The sequence below is a fragment of the Bos mutus genome, chromosome 2 (genome assembly GCF_027580195.1).
Source record: "Bos mutus isolate GX-2022 chromosome 2, NWIPB_WYAK_1.1, whole genome shotgun sequence".
In the NCBI taxonomy this organism is placed as follows: Eukaryota; Metazoa; Chordata; class Mammalia; order Artiodactyla; family Bovidae; genus Bos; species Bos mutus.
In genome coordinates, this window is record NC_091618.1 from 115,241,864 (window position 1) to 115,257,131 (window position 15,268).

The window sequence follows — 15,268 nt, forward strand, 5'->3', positions numbered from 1 at the left end:
TCATCTGCGGCTTAGGGTTTCATGGATTAGATTTTAAACGGTGTCTGGCCCAGTTGACATCAGCCTCCTCGCACGCTCAGGCTCCAAAGAATCGCGGGCTTGGGAGCTCCCTCTCCAAGCAGCTGCAGCTGCCCCAAAGCACCCCCTCGCTAGCAGAGTGGGAGTCCTCTCCCACCTCTGGAGAAAGGTTCCCCGAGGCTTCCGGGAGCGACTCGGATGGATGCGTTCCAGCCTCTGGCGTGAGCGTCATGTGATGACCACACTCGGTCGTTCAGGGCGCGAGTGGGGGCGGCGGCCAGTCTGGGAAGGCCCTTCCCGCGCGGCCGACAGCCAGGGCGAGAGCGGAGCCCGCGCACAGCCATTTAAAACTGCATGAATTATAAACAAGCCGCCTTGGCCTTCGCCATAAATTCTGCTCTTTTTGAGCCTGCAATTAGTGTTAGGAAGCACCGGAGTCTAAACACAACCAAACACCCTCTGAAGGGCCCAAGTGCCCGAGGTTGCAAAGCTTTATTTCTCATTGCCACCCCCTCCGCGGCCCGAGGTTTGCGACCACAGTCTCCTCCTCCCCCGTCACCGCCGGCGGTACGCAGCCGGCTGGGTTCCCGCTCCGCGAGGGAAGGTCACAATAGCTGCTCTATCGGCGGAGGCGCCCGCCTCCCCCCTCTCGGGTCTCGGGAAGGCAGAGAAAGGACGGTGGGGGAGGGGAGCTCGGGCCGGCAATGGCGCCCCAGGCCCAGGCCGCTCCTTCTCCCGCGGAGGACCTGCAGCGGGAAGAGGCACGTCTGCAGCGGAAGGACACCACCACTCCAGACCGAGGCTTCTTCCCGGGAGCGGCGCGCGGGCTCCGTGGGGAGCTCACCACGGTCTCGAGGAGGCTGCTCGCTGGCCCCTAGCCGCCGCGCGCTGCTGGATCGAGGGCGCCCGCAGCAGCGGGCCTTCCGGGAGCAGCGGCGCCATTGTGAGCGCGGCTTCCCACGGGCCCCGCGGCGGGGAAGCCGCACAAAGGCGGCAAGGCGTCCGACACCCGGAGGTGGGGAGGGGCCGGCCCAAGGGGAGGAAATGGCTCTTTGGCTCTGGTCGTGGCCGGCTCTGCCTTTTTTTCGCCCCCCTACTTAGACCCATTGGAGGGAGGTCTTATCAGGGAGGTTGTGGGCGATTCTCCTGGGACCTGAAGAAAGGGGTCAGGGCCCCAAGCCTAGGCCTATGGATGGGGGTGGAAGGCATTTGGGAGCCCCCTAGTCTGTCTTGCCAATCAAACCTGAATTAAAGCAGGGTTGAGATGAAGTGGCTGGAATGACCAGCTGCAGAATGAGAGCTGGGGGTGGGAAAAGATTTAGGGACAGGGAGAGCCTGCCCTGGCTACCAAGGAGAAACTCAGTACCCAGCCTGCAGTGGAGTGAGAAAACCCTACTGAGTTAGCCAGGGGGATAGGGAAGTTGCAGAGGAAAGGTTGCAAGAAAGGGCGGTAACACATTCTACCTCCTGGCTTTCAGACCTCAGCCTTATCTAAGGACCTCACAGAGAAAAACCCTTCTCAGATGGAATCATTTGTTAACTATCCGTTTGTACCATTTCTTTGTACAGGCTTTCAAATAAGAGGGAGAGAATACAGAGCAAGTGCTTGCCCCTTGGTGCAACCTCAAGCCTAGTCCCTATCAGAGACGCATCAGCCAAATTGGTTTCCCAGGCCCCAGAGGCTGCTAACCTTGCTGAAAAGCATTTTTTAAATTTGTATCTGTAAGGAGTATTTTAAACATGGTAATTAACCATACTAGTTACTCATCCCTCTCCCTCCCCCATTCTGTACCAGCCAACTGACCCTTGAGTGAAGTGGTCTTCTCAGCCAGCAGGCTTGAGCACCTAGGCTCCCCATCTGTTGAGGTTTTTCATTAAGGAGGGTGAAGAGGATGTGTGTGTGGGTGTATGTTTGAATAACAAAGGAGAAACCCAACATTCTAAAAAAGTGTTTCTCTGCTTGACCTGGGGGAGCCAGAAGCCTGTTTACACTATGGATATTCAAGGGACAACCCAGGCCTGTTTTGACTTTATCCTGAGAATTAGTTGAAATTGCCTCCTGAAGTCAAGAATGGGTTAATCCCAGTTACAGAATCCAGGAAGGTCCTCTTCATCTGGCAACTCTTGGCATTACTCTGGTCCTTCTTTCAGAAACTGTAGGAAAAGAACAGGATGAACAGCAGTTCATATTAAGTAAATAAAAAGAGAAACAGAAGGCTCCAGTTCCCACAGGCCTATATAGCCTGATTACTTCAGGGCACTGCAACTTTCTAGAGAGGGGATGTAGCTATGGCTTGGGTGAGTGGGCCTATCCCTTGACACTTCAAGCACAGGGAAGTGAGACTGAGTGGCCAGCTACACCCATAGCACCTCTGAGGACTGGCTCTCTTAGAGCTCTCTTGTAGAAGGTCTGGATGGAGAGAAAAAAGATAGGGTAGATGAATCCTGTGCATTTACTGCATTGGTTATGCTGGTGGTAGAGAAGATCATCACAGAGGATGAAATCTTAGTTATCACTGCTCCCTTGTCTCCTACTCCAGCTTTGTAGCTGGGTATTTATTTTGGGTGCCCAGAGTTGACCAAATGGATTTATACGCCTGGCCCAAAACCCATTCCTAAACATTTCACTCAGGTCTCATACTCACCTTGGCAAATTGGGAAAGTACAAAGATAATTCAAAGATCCATTTTCAGGCCAGGCCCAGCCTTCTGAAACACAGTAAACAAAAGGTTTCCACACACGAAGAACCAAGGTTAATGGATGTCCAGTCATTTGCAGTAGCAGAAGCAGGTGAAGGGTTCCCAGAAGATCAGCATGGTGGGAGATATTACAGAAGTCTTCTTGTCCCAGATCTTGTGGTAAAATCTCTTCTTCCTGCTCATCGCTCAGTCATGACTCTTTGCTACTCTATGGACTGTAGCCTCGCAGACTCCTCTGTCCATGGGATTTCCCAGGCAAGAATATTGGAGTGGGTTGCCATTTCCTCCTCCCGGGGTAAGTCTCTTGAATGGTTCCTATATCTAGTTGGGCTCATTTTATATGGAAGAATAATATCTGGAAAATCATGAGAATAGGATTTTAACATTAGTAAGAGCCCAAAGAGGAGATCTTAATTGAAACCAGGATGCATGGAGAACCCTGGTACAGAGGCAGTATTTTAGGTGGGGAAGCCGGGCTAAAATCCGTCTAAGAGTGCCTGTTGGACCAAGGCCTTTTTGAAGGAGGCGATGAGAGTCCCTGACTTATGAGGAGACAGGGAGAAGGCCTTCTGATGGCTCTACTGGTAGGAAATCTGCCCTAAAATACCACACCCCTCCCCATCTCCACAAGGGCCTGAAGGCCAAATGACCGGGAAAGTGGGTCGGTTGGGTTGAACTCCAGGCAGTGGCAGAGCCAGAACTGACCTCTTTCACCCGCGTCTGCTAACCCCTTGGGGCAGCAACGATGCCATCTCCGTCGCCGGCAAAAACACACAAAGGAGGCCCCCACCCAGGCTCGAACCTGGGGGCACACTGGAGAGAGGGCTGGCGTGGACCCCGAGTCGGAGAGCCTCCCACCCCCACGGGGAGCAATAGCTGCCGCCTCCCCGGGGCAGTGGGGCGGTCGCGCCGCACAAAGGCCGGCTCGGCTAGCGCCATGTGACGCGCGCTCGACCCGCTCTCCCGGCGGCGCGGCGGACGGGTGGGTGTTCCGACCCACCTGAACACTTTCCGAAAGACAAACGGTGAGTTAATCACCCAACCGGCTGGCGACCGCGTCCCCCTGGCCCGCGGGGAGGCCAGGGGAGGGGCTGGGGTGAAGGCCTGCTCTGCGTGTGTGTCTAGGCTGGGGGCGGGAGAGGTTAGTTCTATTAAGAGTTCATCAATCACCGGTGTGCACTTTTCGCTCGACAGCGGTTCCTCCTACTTCGGAGCAAGTCCGGGCCAGCTGGGATCCGACCAGAAACCGCAAGCGGAGGAGACGCGGGTACGCAGGCTGAGGGTAACGGAGGGCGCGACCTGCCGCCCCGCGCTCTGCCGCGCCAGGCCCGAGGGTAGCGCCGCCCGGTCCTCCCCGCGCCAGGGACGGCAGCCGCCCAGCAGCCCCGCCCGTGGGCCAGGCAGGGCGCCGGGTGCCTGGAGCGTCCCGGCCCCACCTCCACGCCCCACCTCCGCGCACTTCCCGCTTGCCCCAGTCACACCCTTCACCGCTGCTGTCCCCCCAGTAAGGGACAAACCCGTCTCTGAGGGCAGGACGAGAGAAAACCTCAATAGGTGGAAAGGTTCTTGCAAATACTTTTATTTAAGAGTTTTATAAAGGATGTCCCAAAGGATCAGAATTCAGGGGAGACGCTGAACGAGTTCTCTCATTGACCTTCAGGACTATTTCCTATTTGTATGGGAGGAAAGAGGTTAATAACCCCTGTTGAACTTGGAACTAAACTTGAATGCAATTTAAAATAACCATTAAAATACACTTAAAACACTAACCACAATGATATGCCTCTTCTCTTTTTTGTGTTATGAGGGAAGGCTTGGAGTAGTTGTACTTTAGCTGTTGGGGGTTCATTTTAGAAACACCGTGAAGGAGCAGACTACAGCTGGGGGTGAGGGGCAGGCTTCAGGCAGAGCTGTTCACAGCAGGAAGGCCTGGGTGAGGGGGTGGGGAAGCACTCTTATACCCCTCTTGAGTGGCACCCGCTGTCCTTTCGGTCATAAATTCTGAGAGTTCTGGGCTACCCTCTCTTTTTAATTTCTGTTCTCAGTGATATGAGATGGGAAGTTTCTCAAGTTAGCGTGTTGTCTCAGCCCACAGTAAAGAGCCCCTGGAGGACAGAAAGTCCCAGCTCTTGCCCTCTCCCCTCAGTCCTCTTCTCTCTCTCTCCTCTTGGGTGGAAATAGCTTGTTTCTGGAGAAATGTTCTACTATCATTTTCCTCAGATGGATGTAAGCTGAAGCCTTAAGGCCTCCACAGTGTCCTGAACTCCTCCAGCAGTTAAAATACTGAACCTCTTGTTCTTGGTTCAGAGTCTTCTCTCTTCAGCAGTGCCTACTGAACAGTTCCTACGTGTACTGTGCTGAGCTCTGGGATATAAAAATTGAGTCACTAATGGTGTATGCCCTTCAGTCTGCTGGGGTAGAAAAAGAATCCTAAGATTAGTATGACAGATGCTATAACAGAGGTGTGGCCAAAATGTTCCTGGAATAAAGGATCATAGTGTCAAAAAAGGCTTCTCAGAAGAGGTGAATTTGGGTTCCTGAAGTATAGGAATTTTTTAGACCCAAGAAGGAGTGATCTACCAGGTGGAGACAGCAACACATACTAAAGCAGGGAGGGAAGAAAGAGCAAGGTATGGACCTATAACAAGGAGAGGAGCTCGGAGTGAGGCATCTGGCTGGACAAAGAGGCTGTGTAAGGGCCATGGAAGGGCATCTGGACTTAACATGTAGGCAAGGGAGAGCCACTAAAGGTCTTAAGCTGGGACATGCGGACATTTGTTATCTATATTTGGAAAGCTGACTCTAGGGGGTACTGTGTCTGATGGGAGAAAGGAGAGATAGGAAGCGGGAAGAACAAAGAAGGAGGCTGCTGCCATAATCCAGCCTAGAGAGGGAGAAACTTAATAAGGATGAAGAGGAGAGGCATTTAGGAGGAAGAATTCAGAGGACTTGGTGATCAATTGGATTAGTGAAAGAGGAGTTGTGGATGCTAATCCCTAGGTTTTGATTTTGACAGCCTAAGCAGATAGTCAGTTATCCACCAAAATGAACAGTGGAGTGGGAAGGGAAGACTGCAGGAGAAATGAATGAGTTCAGGTTTAGGTCTCTGTTCATTGGTTTCTGCTTTGCTAACTGATGCACTGTGTGACCCTAAGATATTCACCTAATCTTTCTGGCCTTCACTTTCATCATCAACGAAACAGTCAATAAAGAGATCCACAGGTTTATCATTAGTAAAGCAGTGTGCCACATGTGTGCACTCCCAAGCTTAGGAATTATCTTTATCAGGTCTACAAAAAGCTAAAATCTAGGGAAAACATCCTCTTACCCACCCCCATGCTGATCAATACTTAGATCCTGGGTGGCCAGTGAGAAATAAGTCTCAGGGAAATTAAAAACAACATCCTACTGCTTCCCAGATAGTGAATTCAAGCTAATGCTTAGGACTGGGTCAGATCAGATTGCTAATCAGAGTCCCTCAGCTTCCAGAGGGTATTCTCCAGGGGAACATGCAGAAATGTGGTCTTGGTATCAGATCACTAAAGAGGGGGCCTCTAAGAGATGTCTGAAAGCTTCTGTGCTTTTTTATACCATGTGTCTTTCAGGGAATGCTTGCAGCCACCCATCCTCTTTAAATCTTAGGCTTCCTTGTGTTACAGTGTTGTATAGGAAAGTGCTGAACATCTGACCCTAGCCATTTACATCGAAGGTGACTGCAGTAAGTTGTTTCTTTTTTCTGTGTCAGTATTAGCATTTGTAAAATAGAATTATAATAGGATCAGGTAAGATAAAAAAGAATGACATTTTTGGAGGTGCTATAAGGGTATTATCTTTCACTTATCAGATTGGCAAAAATTTAAAAAAATCTTTAATATCCCACTGACTTGTCAAAGGTATGAGGAAACAAGAATTCTCATATGTTGCTGTAGAAGTATAAATTGATTCACTTCTAAAGAGAGTGATTTAGCAATATATAGAAACATTGCCAATGCACATATATTAGATTAAGTAATTTCAAGTCTAGGAATTTTTTCTAATAGGCAAAATGTTGAGCATGTGTTTGTAATACCAAAATGAAAATAAAGCAATGCCCACTAATAAGGGACTAGCTAAATGAATTGTGGTAGATGTATACAGTAGAACAGCATAAAGGTGTAAAAAAGTAGAAAGAAAGGATCTTCAGGATATAATAGGGGGGAAGCATGGTGCAGAAGAGTCTTGTAATATGTTATCATTTATGTAAAAATGTGGGGAGATATATCTCTAACTAGATATTTATCTATCTATACTTGTGAAGTAGAAAGTATTTCTGGAAAGATACACTCATAAAATTGGTGAAGAAACTCAAAATTGGTATTCATGTGAAGGAGAACTAGGCGCCTGGGGACAGCGGTGGGAGAAAGAAAGGGTACCCTTTTGTACCCTTTGAATCTTGAATCATAAATTTAAACTTAATAGCTAAAATAAAGATAAAGGAGAAAAAAAAATCAGCATAATTTTTTTTTTTTTTTTTTTGCCATACCACCTGGCATGTGGGACCTTCCCTGCCTCTCTGCTCCCCCTGGCCAGGGATCAAACCCAAGACCCCTGCAGTGGAAGCATGGGGTCTTCACCACTGGGCTGCCAGGAAAGTCCCAAAGATCAGTATAACTGACATGGGTGTGCTTTTGCATGTTCACACATATCTTTATTTGTACTTGCCTATCCAACTACATTAACCTAAGGATACCTCTTGTTTTATCTTCAGGACCCTGGTGTCTATCAGTTGAATAGGAAATGAGGTGATCCTTTACCTTCATGGAGGGTGTAGGGACCTAGGCTCAGTTCTGCCCTTTCTAGCTGGAGCAGCTCAAGGTGGGGCCTCAGAAGTCTAGGGCACAGGTTTAGCAAACAAATGGCAATGGGAGGGCAGGCCTCCCAGTCAGCCCGCTGGCTGTGTGGTCTCCTTGAGCACTGCTCAGCTGCTGGGCATGGAGGTCGTCACTGTGTAGCGGAATGGCTGCCTGACTCTCTGCTCCTGGCAGACTAGAGATGCAGGAAACCGCAGTGGCCACCCTCATCTTTTGCAGGATGGCTTTGTCTTTTAACTTCTGAGTAAATAAAGTAGCTTCCTCACTAAAATGAGGGGTTTGATGTCACTTCTCTCTCTAAGGAGTCTTCTAGCATTGACATTCTATGCTGCGAAAGGTCAATCTTTAGCCACAGTAAGAGTTACACCTTAGGCCAAGGGACGGTGGCCCACTTTGGATCCTGAGAGCTTAAATGCTCATTCCAGACCATTTGGGAGAGATGGAAGGAAATGAGAGCTGGCTTCTCTCTCTTAAGACCCCCATTCCTACTCCTTCCTTCTTCCCATTGCCTCAGAACCACTCAGCTCCCTCTGAAGGGATTTTGAGTGACAAATCCCTTTCTTTCACTTCCTACTCCACTGTATTCTCAAAGTCAAGTTAGGGAAGTGGCAAGAAGTGAGCTGGATCTCTTCAAAGCACTATTTTGTCAGCAAAACTTGGGATGCTCCTACTGACTACCTTTTAAGGACATTTTCTGGAACTTCAGTCTAGTTAGACTTAAGTTTGATCTTGACATTGATCTCTCCTCCTCTATCTCCCAATAGGCTTCTGGATAATATTCAGGTATAATCCTGCTCCATTTAGGCATGAGCTCTCATCATGCTGGTCAAGACTTACCCGGTCTCCCCACACTGCCCCCTACCCCAGCTCCTAAAGCAGACATTTTCAAAGTGTGGTTCTTAAGAATACTGCTTTAGAATCATTCAACAGATTTATTAAAAAGAAAGACTCCTGAGTCAGACCTATGGGATTAGAAGCTCAGTGGGGGTGGGGGAAGGCTAAGGAAACTGCACATTTATTTTTGAAACTGCACATTTAAACCAGCTTCTCTGGTGATTCCTACCCACCTGAAGTGGTGCTAGGAGCCAGTAATCTAAGGATATCCTTTAGCCAACATTGGTAATGGTGAAGACACACCGTTCTGTCCATTTTCATTTCTGCCCAGCAAACATTTCTTGAATGCCTCCCATATGCCAGGGATGGGCTTGACTCACAAGCCTTTAACAAAGCTCTAGGAAAAGTCACAGCACACTAGATTCTTTTCCTCAGGGAGGGTCATGGTATCAGACTTCTGACAAGCTTTGAATTCTTGTCTTTAGGATCCTGTTCATCTCTACCCCTATCTTGGGATAGAAAGATGCTGCAGAGAACTACAAATCTTGCTTAAGAGAAAAGACAACCCCACTTTTTATCCCAATAAGCAAGAGCCTTTCTGTCCTTTGGGACTGTGGAGCCAAGAGTTTGCCTGTGCTCAAGCATCACTGGGCTTCCAAGGTGGCACTAGTGGTAAAGAACCCACCTGTCAATGCAGAAGTGGGTTTGATCCCTGGGTTGGGAAGATCCTTTGGAGGAGGGCATGGTAACCCACTTCAGTACTCTTGCCTGGAGAATCCCATGTTCGGAGGAGCCTGGGGGCTATGGTCCATAGGGTTGCAAAGAGTCGCACAGGATTGAAACAATTTAGCAAGCACCCAGGCATCTTAAAGGGATAACACAATGGGGCTTGTGGAGAAGGACTGTAAGAGGCTTTTCAGGAACAACTGTAAACACACTGAAGACTACACTGCCAGCCTCCACTGCTCTGTCTGCAGAAAAGAAGCTTGTTGTTTGAATGGTAGAGAGAAAGGTAGTGGAGGGGGGTGGTTGGGGGTGACTGCTGTGGTGAGTAGGATGGGAGAGATTTCAAAGCATTCCTACATCAAACACAACCTGGCAGTCAGGCCCCTAGGCTGCCACCTCCTGCTGAGAACTCACAGCACCAGGACCCAGCAGGGCAAGTGACCCTTGGGAACAAGCAATAAAATCCTTAAGATGTTTCTCCTATACCCTGTGAACTTCTAGGAGACAAACTTTAAAGGTACTAAAAATATCCATATTCATATCTTTATATACACAATTGCCCCAATAATACCTTCCAACATCTCCTTAGAAAATTATAGATTCAGATTTTCCTAGAGTAGATTTATAGCATAGCTAACGTGTCAAAAATGAATCCCTTATTCCTTTGGTTTAAGAATATCTTTTTTATTAGCCTAACCCTCCCCTAACAAAAAGTTCTTACACAGTAAGTCTTTGGCAAATGTTTATTGAATCTGAGTCTGAGATAACCAAACTCTTGACTTTCTGAGCAAGTCAGAATAGCCCAGGAGTGGAGATGGCAACTCTGAGCCCCAAGGTATAGTATATACCAAGGCATATAGTATATGCCAAAGGCTGGGAGAGTAAAGGGAGTAGAGAGAAGGAGGAACAGAATGTAGCTCTTTGCATGCAGTTATCAGGGACCTGTTACTGGATCTGAACAAATAATGAAAACCCCACCTACTCACTCTCTTCCACAGTTGTTAAAATAACACACTTTTTAAAATCTAATTTTTAGATTATTAATTTTAGATGTCCCTTTCAGGATGTGTTCTTCCCTTGGCAAAGCTCAATCTCCCAAATTTTGCTTCAGGGAAATAGCATGTGCAGCTCAGGGGTGCAACAAAGTCAGTGTTTAACTGAGACATGCAGGACCCAACCTTTGTTCCAAATGCTTAGCAGCAAAAACCCGGTCTTTGTTGAAATGACGGTTGCCAAGGCATCTAGGCTGGCTGTTTTTCCTGAAACCTTAGAGAAAAGGTACTTAATTTGATAGGTTTTGGCCATATTTGCCAGACACTGGTTTTCTGTCCTCCACCTGGGTTGCAGAGGGCCGGAGGTCTTTCTCTAGAGAAATTGACAGGGCCGCCCTTCCTTCTTGACCCTCTTGGGCCTCTTGACTTAGGAGCTGTGATCAGATGAGTACCATCTGAGACTGGGTCTTCTAGTTTTGAGACAGGAGTGTGAGAGCTGAGACATTATGCTGGTAAAAACTGGTAAAAATTGAAGTCTAGCCAGTGAGGGGTTAAGGGACATTGTGACCTATTGATACTTTTGCATTAAGGGTACAGAAGGAGGACAATGAAGAAATGCCTATGTATATGAAGCCCGAGTTAGCTCCAAAGAGGTCTATTATTTCCCAGCCAAGGTGCTAGAGAAGAGCCTTAATTTTTTCTTTTTAAAAACTATTTCGAAAATAAAAGCTATTTAAAGGACCTTTGCTGTGTGACTGGCTACAGGAGATAATTGAAGTAGCAATATCAAGCTTGAAGGGTTATTTTCCAGCCCAGAATTTTATTTCCCAGCGAAATCCAAGAACTTCAGCAGTGAAGGAATCCTAGACCTCTTCAGCTTTGTGCTCACTCCTTGGTGTCTACCCTCTACCTATCCCCTCCCCTCCTGGCTGCCTCAACTTCAGCCTCACCACTGTAGTTAACACTGTTTATTCACAAGTTCACATCCCTGTAAGGAACTGGCTCCCTGGACTGTAACCACTCCTATTTTCCAGACTTCCTCAGAGTGGAATTTTAGGCAAGGGCTCAATAGCTCTTTCAGGACAAGTGGATCAGTAAAACAATAATAAAACCTCGGTCACCGTAACTCAGAGGCTATAACAGATCAAGTTCTTAAGAGCACTTGAAAAAGCCAAGAGTAGGCTCTTTATTCACACAGAGTTTTAGGAAACCACCCTCTTTCATTACTGCTGTGTGTAAATAACATCTATTTATTTATTTAACTTGTTTTTTTTCCTAGAGCCCCAAAGAAGGAAAAATTAAAAAAAAAAAAAAGTTCAAGGAAGTTGGAAAGTTTGTGAGCGTAAAGCTTTGTAGCTCTTCTACCCCCCATTTCCTGTGCCAATTGCACTTTTATTTCCCGTCTCTCTACACTCAGTAAACAAAACCATATTATCAAGGGAAAGACGTGAGCCCATTAACATTGTGAGCCCTCAGATTTCACTCGCAAGAGACGACGCGGCACTTATCCGATGGAACAGAAGCTTTAATTGCTTAGAGGCACAAGCCGGTCCAAACCTCTTAGATCTGACGGGTCCCTGAGAAGCTTTGCGCCCTGGAGCCAAAGTACCTCTAAAAAAGCGGGCGCAGCACGGGTGAGAGCCAACCTCCTAGAGAGGAGCACAGCGAGCGACTCATCCCAATGGCAGATTCTGTCTTTTACAAACTAGTCCACGAGGATAATCTGCTAAACGTCCCACAGGCAGACACTTTATCTTCTGTCCAAATCAAAATCCGCACTCTTAACACTCGCTTCTCATGCACCACAAATGGGAGCAGTGGAAGAAGCTGCGAAGTAACGTGAAAATCTAGCTTAGAAGTGAAGATTTTGTGCCGTCCCAGCTACACAGCACCTACAGCATAAAATTTATATCCCAAAAATCGGGGGTGAGGGGAAAAGGAAAATTAAACGTCTACTCCAGGTTTGTGTACTTAGTCGCTAAGTCGTGTCCGACTCTTTTCGACCCCAAGGACTGTAACTCGGCAGGTTCCTCTGCCCATGGGGATTCTCCAAGCAAGAATACTGGAGTGGGTTGCCATGCCCTCCGCCAGGGGATCTGCCCAACCCAGGGATCGAACCCAGGTCTCACGCGTTGGAGGCGGATTCTTTACCGTCTGAGCACCAGAGATATCACCAGTGCCAAGAATACTGAAAGCACATAGGGTTCGGAGAAAAAGGGAAGAGAAATCACTTTACCTTCCCTGGAGGAAGCTAGAAAGGGGTTCCGTAGGGCCTTTTAACCCTTCCCACACTGCAGCGACCACCATCCACACTCGAGGGGCTAGCACCCACGGTGTAGAAGAACAGGCTCTCCCCCTCTCCATTCTCTCCTCCTCCACCGAGCGGCCTTTTCTGCTTTTCTGCCTCTAACCTGTCCAATACCTGTCCGGGAAGCGGGCGTTTAGCGCTCACGCCCCGCCGTTAGCCAAGCAGCCCCAGGGCCAGAAGGCTGTCCCCTGGGCCGGGTTGGGGCGCGGGGCGGCGGCCTCCCGCCTGTGTGGCAAAGTTGGTGGCCGGGCAGGCTCGTGGAGCCGCGCGCCAGTCGGGACCCGGGCCGTGCGGGGACGGCGCCCATTGGCCGGCCGGCGCCACGTGGCCACCCCGCCTCTATATTAGGCCACTATTTACCCCCGGCTGGCTCGCCATGGCTCGGCGAGGGCAGGTCGGCTAGACAAGGGAGGTGGAGCGGCGCAGAGCGCGGCGGTCCTGCGGACCCCACACCCAGGCCCGGCCGGCGCGCTCCGGTGGGTGGGCCGGAACCATGAGCTCCTACCTCGACTACGTGTCGTGCGGCCGGGACGGCGGCGACTTGCTGAGCTTCGCATCCAAGTTCTGTCGCGCCGACGCCCGGCCCGTGGTCCTGCAGCCCGCCTTCCCCCTGGGCAGCGGCGACGGCGCGTTCGTTAGCTGCCTGCCCCTGGCCGCGGCGCGAGCGGTGCCCTCGCCCCCGGCCGCCCCGGCGCAGCCTCCGGGGCCTGCCGCGCCCGCGTACGCGCCGTGCCCCCTAGAGGGGGCCTACGAGCCAGGCGCCGCACCTGTCCAGGCCGGGGGCGAGGACTACGGCCTCCCGGGGTCCGCGCCCGCGTACGATTTACCGTGCGCGCTCGGGCGGCCGACAGACGACAGCGGGGCGCACGTCCATTACGCCGCCTCGGCTGTCTTCTCTGGAGGCGGCTCCTTCCTCCTCAGTGGCCAGGTGGATTACGCGGCCTTCGGCGAGCCGGGCCCCTTCTCGGCGTGTCTCAAAGAGCCGACCGACGGCCACTCTGGGGCCTTTCAGACCGCGTCCCCCGCTCCCGGCGTCTACCCCAAGTGTGCGTCCCCAGCCTCCGGCCTCCCTGCCGCCTTCAGCACGTTCGAGTGGATGAAAGTGAAGAGGAACGCCCCGAAGAAAAGTAAGTACTTGGGCCTTGGACGGACGGACGCGACTGGGGTTGGGGATCGAGCCTGCCCAGCGGAACTGAGCCGAGGGTGCGCTGCAGCGGTCCCCGTGGACGGCGGTTTGGGTCTTATGGGGAACACGCGGCCCCAGGCATTATTAAACCAGGCGAATTGCATTGAGCGTGCCCCGAATGCCAGGGGTTGAGAAAACTGCGGGAAGGAGCGCTCCGTGAAGCTTTTCTTTTGGCACAGGGCCGTTCAGTAACTGATTCTAGTGTGGCCCCAAAGCTCTCCCAAGTCGCGTCTCCGTGTCATCTCGCCACGCTGACAACGCCCTGTCTTTACATTGCAGGCAAATTCGCGGAGTATGGAGCCGCCACCCACTCCAGCGCGATCCGCACGAATTTCAGCACCAAGCAACTGACAGAACTGGAGAAGGAGTTTCATTTTAATAAGTACTTAACTCGGGCCCGACGCATCGAGATAGCCAACTCATTGCAACTGAATGACACCCAAGTCAAAATCTGGTTCCAGAACCGCAGGATGAAACAGAAGAAAAGGGAACGGGAAGGGCTTCTGCCATCGGCCATCCCCGTGGCTTCCTTCCAGCTTCCCATCTCAGGAACGAGCCCTGCCAAGTCTGGCAAGAACCCGGGGAGCCCCTCTCAGGCCCAGGAACCATCCTGAGGTTTAGTCACGTCGCTGATGAACTGTGGGCTGCAGAACTCTTGGGCCACCCCACCCTTCTCTGGACTTATTAGCTCAGTTTGGAATGGAGGTGGGCATGGTGGAAATAAGAGCAGTTTCACTTGGGAGAGGAAATACCTTGGTGGCTTCTGAGTTCCGGGCTGTGGGTGTACAGATGTTAATTTGAAGTCTCTAAAGCCACTCATCTGTGTATTGTGTCTTATCAGGGAAAAGATGCCCAGCCGCCAGCCCAGCCCTACTGCTATGTTGCCTAACTCAGTCATATGCAGTTTTCCGTGCAGAGTGGCAGAGCATTCCTTGCTAACTGCCAACCCCGTGATGTGCTCAGAAGAGCATCTACCCAAAGTTTTATCTGGTTTTAATTTAAAAGACAAGGCTACATGTATTCAGCTTCTGATGACCAAAGCTAGTTATACTTAAGGCCTCCTTGGTGTATAAGCTGCTTCAACCGTGATCCTCACATTTGCACTAGTTTTTTTTCCCCCTTAAAAAGCAGTTTCTACCTCTCCAGGTGCCTAAGTGAAGATACAATCTCTGTTTAGTTAGTAGCTAAACAAATGCACAGGGTGGATAAAGACCCTGAACTATACCTTGACACCAGTTACTCAAACTTGAATGTAAATATATACAGTATGTATATTTTTAAAGAAGTTTGCTTGTAGTGAACTTACATATGGCATTTAATGTCAGCATGTAAATGGTTTGAACTTTTTTTGGTAATAAAAATGACAGAATGTGTCACTTTCTGCTTTTCCTTATACTCCTTTATTTTGATGATCTTTCTTTAAAGCTGATTCAGTTTCTTCTATTTGGAATTCTGCTATGGAAATTTGTTAGGCTGGTAACTTTAAAAAAGAACACTTCTTAAAAGCTGTTTATGCAAACTAGTTAGGGACAATTATCTGAGTAGTTTAACGGAGGAAAAAATCTAACTCTGCTCAATATACCGAGTAACTATAGAAGTATTTCCTTACCTTAAGTGCCCAGGTTTTAGGGTGAATATGTGGACTGCACATTAAG

General features: G+C 49.6%; 2 protein-coding genes and 1 long non-coding RNA gene across 5 annotated transcripts; 2 read left to right on the plus strand and 1 right to left on the minus strand.

Moving 5' to 3' along the window:
• The first annotated feature begins 359 nt into the window (after nt 1–359).
• Nucleotides 360–4,486, plus strand: LOC102284868 (uncharacterized). 3 transcript variants are annotated; one of them, XM_070358845.1, is made up of 3 exons: nt 360–961; nt 2,939–3,012; nt 3,912–4,486. In XM_070358845.1, the coding sequence occupies exons 1-3, from the start codon at nt 373–375 to the stop codon at nt 4,053–4,055; spliced, it is 807 nt and encodes a 268-aa protein (XP_070214946.1). In that variant the 5' UTR covers nt 360–372; the 3' UTR covers nt 4,056–4,486. The 3 variants fall into 3 exon arrangements, 1 of the variants encoding a protein (XP_070214946.1); XR_011461741.1 differs by having other exon boundaries at nt 929–1,033; XR_011461735.1 differs by lacking the exons at nt 360–961; nt 2,939–3,012 and adding an exon at nt 3,020–3,742.
• Nucleotides 1,925–13,068, minus strand: LOC138984451 (uncharacterized). Its single transcript, XR_011461752.1, has 3 exons — nt 12,933–13,068; nt 2,664–3,072; nt 1,925–2,172 (listed from the first exon to the last, which is right to left on the minus strand). It is a non-coding gene; the product is annotated as an uncharacterized lncRNA (long non-coding RNA).
• HOXD1 (homeobox D1) lies at nt 12,821–14,989 on the plus strand. Its single transcript, XM_014483186.2, has 2 exons — nt 12,821–13,554; nt 13,893–14,989. The coding sequence occupies exons 1-2, from the start codon at nt 12,921–12,923 to the stop codon at nt 14,225–14,227; spliced, it is 969 nt and encodes a 322-aa protein (XP_014338672.2). The 5' UTR covers nt 12,821–12,920; the 3' UTR covers nt 14,228–14,989.
• Nucleotides 14,990–15,268: the final 279 nt, after the last annotated feature.

Coding starts and splice junctions, on each gene's coding strand:
- LOC102284868 (XM_070358845.1), top strand. CDS start 373: ATGAATTATAAACAAGCCGCCTTGGCCTTCGCCATAAATTCTGCTCTT. Junction 962..2,938: donor CCGGGAGCAGCGGCGCCATT/GTGAGCGCGGCT, acceptor TATGGACTGTAG/CCTCGCAGACTCCTCTGTCC. Junction 3,013..3,911: donor TGCCATTTCCTCCTCCCGGG/GTAAGTCTCTTG, acceptor TTCGCTCGACAG/CGGTTCCTCCTACTTCGGAG.
- HOXD1 (XM_014483186.2), top strand. CDS start 12,921: ATGAGCTCCTACCTCGACTACGTGTCGTGCGGCCGGGACGGCGGCGAC. Junction 13,555..13,892: donor GAGGAACGCCCCGAAGAAAA/GTAAGTACTTGG, acceptor TTTACATTGCAG/GCAAATTCGCGGAGTATGGA.